The sequence below is a fragment of the Nematolebias whitei genome, chromosome 20, assembly GCF_014905685.2.
Source record: "Nematolebias whitei isolate Nwh7 chromosome 20, NemWhi1, whole genome shotgun sequence".
NCBI lineage: Eukaryota > Metazoa > Chordata > Actinopteri > Cyprinodontiformes > Rivulidae > Nematolebias > Nematolebias whitei.
In genome coordinates, this window is record NC_056517.1 from 10,955,276 (window position 1) to 10,959,500 (window position 4,225).

General features: G+C 41.7%; 1 protein-coding gene across 1 annotated transcript in view; it reads left to right on the forward strand.

Annotated features, from left to right (window-relative positions):
- LOC119426339 (copine-3) overlaps nucleotides 1–4,225 on the forward strand; it is a 62,414-nt gene that overhangs the window by 3,002 nt on the left and 55,187 nt on the right. Inside the window, exon 2 of the mRNA XM_037693904.1 lies at nucleotides 2,295–2,483. Within this exon, the coding sequence (XP_037549832.1) occupies nucleotides 2,322–2,483 (162 nt within the window). The 5' untranslated portion in view covers nucleotides 2,295–2,321. The remainder of the gene's footprint in view (nucleotides 1–2,294; nucleotides 2,484–4,225) is intronic.

Genomic DNA, 4,225 nt, shown 5'->3' on the forward strand with positions numbered 1-4,225 from the left:
TATATATATATATATATATGTATGTATATATGTATATATATATATATGCATATAATAATATACATGTATATAATAAAATCCATGTAACCTCATATATTGAGCCAATCACAGCCATCTCCAACTCTGCATCCAAAACGTTCCTTTTGAGTTTCAGGTTGTAATTTGCGCGCACACACTCTACTGACGCTCTTTTCCAAGCTCTGTTGGATCCATATCTGCTGCAGTGTAAAGGAAATCTCTGCGTGTGTCTTGCCTGTCTTAAACAACGTTTTGATTAATGCCAAGTGTGTTTCCAGCTAGACCATGGCATCGATATGCACCAAGCACGCACGCACGCACGCACGCACGCACGCACGCACGCACGCACGCACGCACGCACTCACACCTTTCAGGTCACACATTTAATAGATAACAAATATCAAAATCAAATAAGTGTGCAGGACAGTTTTCCAAAGTTGATATATTGTATTTTTTGAATCCCACATGTTGCCTTGCTGTGGTAGGTTTTTTTGATGCCTCAAATTGTGCCCCGTCTAGGACACGGTGTGAGAGATCTATTTTTTATACCGTCTCTCCTCATGTTTTCTTTCCTTTTCTTATCTAAGCAAAATATTATTCTGAATAAGAATAAGAAGGCTGCGCTAAATATTTTTAGCGCAGCTTCGTGCACTCCGCCCATCTTCGTGCACTCCGCCCATCTTCGGACGACTGTACGTACATATTCGCGTTGTATCTCGGTGCATCCATCCATCCATCCATTTTCTTTACCCGCTTATTCCATTTTGGGTCACAGGGGTCGCCGGTGCCCATGTCCAGCAATCACTGTGCGAGGGGCGGGGTACACCCTGGATGGGTCACAAGTCCATCACAGGGCCACATAGAGACAAACGAGACAAACAACCATTCACTCTCTCACTCACACCTAAGGACAATTTAGAGTTACCAATCAGCCTAACATGCATGTTTTTGGTCTGTGGGAGGAAACCGGAGTACCCGGAGAAAACCCACGCATGCACGGAGAGAACATGCAAACTCCACCCAGAAAGGCCCCTGGACCGGGGTTTGAACCAAGGACCTGCTTGCTGAGAGGCAGCAGCTCTACCAGTTGCGCCACCGTGCTGCCCGTATCTCGGTGCAATGCCAATAAATTTATTCTGATTCTGATTAAAAAGAATAATGAAATGACAAGAAATTTTTCATTTTTGATTATTGATTTTCTATGAAAAATTGCAGCCAAGACAAGATGTTGGGTATCTAACTTGAGTTAATGTAGATTCTGAAACTGGCCCTTAGTTTGAAAAAGTTTGTTTTTATTTTGACCCCTTTTGTAAGTGAGTTTGACACCTCTGATTAGATGAAGCCACAAACCAAACGTTGGTATCTGCCCAGTTTTTCAAGTTATTCATTTTGCATCATGCACGGATTGAGAGTGTTTTCACTTCCCTTTCTTTGCTTCGCAATGGGTGACAAAAACATGTTAGTCTAAACTCCTCATTGATAATGAGAAATAATTATTGAAAAATTGGTCCAAATCTGCCCGTCTTCATTTCAAAAATGTACTCACATGAATGAAGCTATTCTTACCTTCATGCAACATTTCTAAATAAAACTGCAGACTTCATCTTTATTATCCCTCATATCGTCTTTTGGTGGAAAATCAACCACACATTTAATTTTGTCTGTGCTTTTATTCATTAATTGTTTTGTGCAGTCAATAAACATGTTTTTTTTTTTTTTAATCTAACAAAGCCTAAAAATCCTACTTTTTATTTTTATTTTTTTCCTTGAATTTTCAAATGCTGTCCTAACCTCACAGTAACTTTACTACACTCTCGACAGGAAAACTTGTCCACATTAAAATACACAGTAAAGACAACTTTTATTAGAATATTTATATCATAAAAATAGTAATAATGCAATCTTTAGTTTTTTTTTTTTAATCTTTGGTACTAAAGTAGAGCATTTGAAAAAACCCATTTATTTGCGTTTAAACTCTCACGGGAAATGGGACGTCTTTTCGGACAGAATTGCAGCAGAGTCTCACCTCTCATTTCATCCACCACACTTGTTTTAGTTTGGATGTACAGTAAAAGCAACAACTCGTTCGTAACATGCACAGGTGAACATTTAGAACTAAAATGCTGTTCCACATGCATGCAGGCTGCAGCATCAGACACTGTCATTTTTATGTGAATAATACAAATGACCTGCAGACAAACTCATGCGTGTGTGCTTTCTGGTTAAGTTTTTTTTTTATTTAATTTTTCTCATTTGCCATTTCTTGTGTGTTTTAGTGTTTGCCTCCCGTCCTTTGGTCAGCGATGGCGGCAGTGGGAGCCCCACCACCCAGAGTCACAGACTGTGTGACCAAGGTTGCATTGAGCATCTCATGTGACAATCTGATGGACATGGACATGTTCTCGAAGTCTGACCCTCTGTGTGTTCTTTGGATGAACACCTCTGGTCCTCCTCACTGGACTGAGGTAAGTAGCAAAAAAATGAAAAAAATTGAAAAAGATGAGAAATTAGACAGTAAGAGATCTCATTTTCAGCATTGTTTTTAAATTATGCACATAAAAGAATTCAGTCTGCCCTTTTAAGAATGTAGCTACATATTTTTAGTTACTGATTCTGGTGATTGTGTGGTTCTTGTGCTTTTAAACCTGATGAAGCATTTGATACAGTCGATCACAAAATTTTAATTGCTCGTTTAGAACAGTGGGTGGCTTTTAGGACCAGGTCTTTTTTCACTCATTCAACCTTTATTCAGACAAATAAGTCACATTGAGCCTAGAAGACTCAAATACAAGTGAGATCTGTTTAGACAGACAAAAAAGTAATGAAATTGGACACATGTAGGAATTGGAGGTGAAAAAAAAATTCCTATCAGACTTTTTCTTCTTGGCTGAAGAGAAAAACTAATATTAAAAAAACACCTTGCACAAACAAGCACATAGTGACCTAGACATTCTGTGGGGGGGGGGGGGGGGGGACGAGACGATAAGAGCAGTAAGCAATGTCCATCGATGCTCTCGAGGGCACTGTAAGAATTCTGATAAGGAATCAGCCAGTGTCCTCCGGTGAGATCCGTAAACATTCTCGAGGGATGTCGGGGCATGGCCAAGGATAACGTCTATGAGAAGAAGAATCCTGAAATGATGACACAATGTTTATTCAGCTGGTTTCATCTGGTTATCAGTTGGAAGTTCCTCAGGGAGGGGGTTGTGAGTGTCAGATCACATGTTCTCCAGGTGAACTCAGATAAGGTGGCCTTCAAGGCCAGCCAAGGAAACCAAATACAGATAAACACACAGTTGTTTTGGCAGAACTTAATGACATCTACCTTGAGTCTGTGTTGGTCCAAACGGTTCCGAAATGTCCATATTACATGGTCACACCGATGGAACGTGACTGAGTAAAATCCCCGAGATCTGATCCATTCTGCCCAAAGCATTTGAGTCTTGGTACTCGAGGCACGAACCAAGCCATAATAAAAGCAAGCAGCGTGATCGGGTCCAAATTTGCTGCAGACGACTTCCTTGATTGTTGCTAAAACCAACAACCAGCCGAATCCAAAAAGCAGGTATCAGTTATCGTAAATCCAATTAAATATGCGTCCTTAAAATCCACAAATGGCAGCAGAGATAGACACATCATCAAGTCTTCCAAATCGATGAGATATCCAGTTGCGTGCGTGCCAATAGGTCAAATTGGCTCACCTAAAGCCTGTCTTCTCTTCGAAGAAATTTTATCAATTGTGTTGAGGGACCAACTGATCAAAACAAGTCCATAATTATGATTCGGAAGAAATGCAAGAGAGGCTCAGAAGCAGTTTCACAGACAGACAGAGCATCAAAGCAGAGAGGGAGGGGAGGGGAAAAGTGTCCGACCTCGGCAAGAGCACCGGTCAATAACTGCCACTTCTTCCATTTTGGGTCACGGGGGTCGCCGGTGCCCATGTCCAGCAATCACTGTGCGAGGGGTGGGGTACACCCTGGACAGGTCGCGAGTCCATCACAGGGCTAATCACATTACATTTGTTTTAAAATTCCTTCATTGGCTGTCAATCCATCCATCCATCCATCCATCCATTTTCTTCCGCTTATCCGAGGTCGGGTCGCGGTGGTAGCAGCCTAAGTAGGGAGGCCCAGACTTCCCTCTCCCCAGCCACTTGGGCCAGCTCTTCCGGGGGAATCCCGAGGCGTTCCCAGGCCAGCCGAGAAAC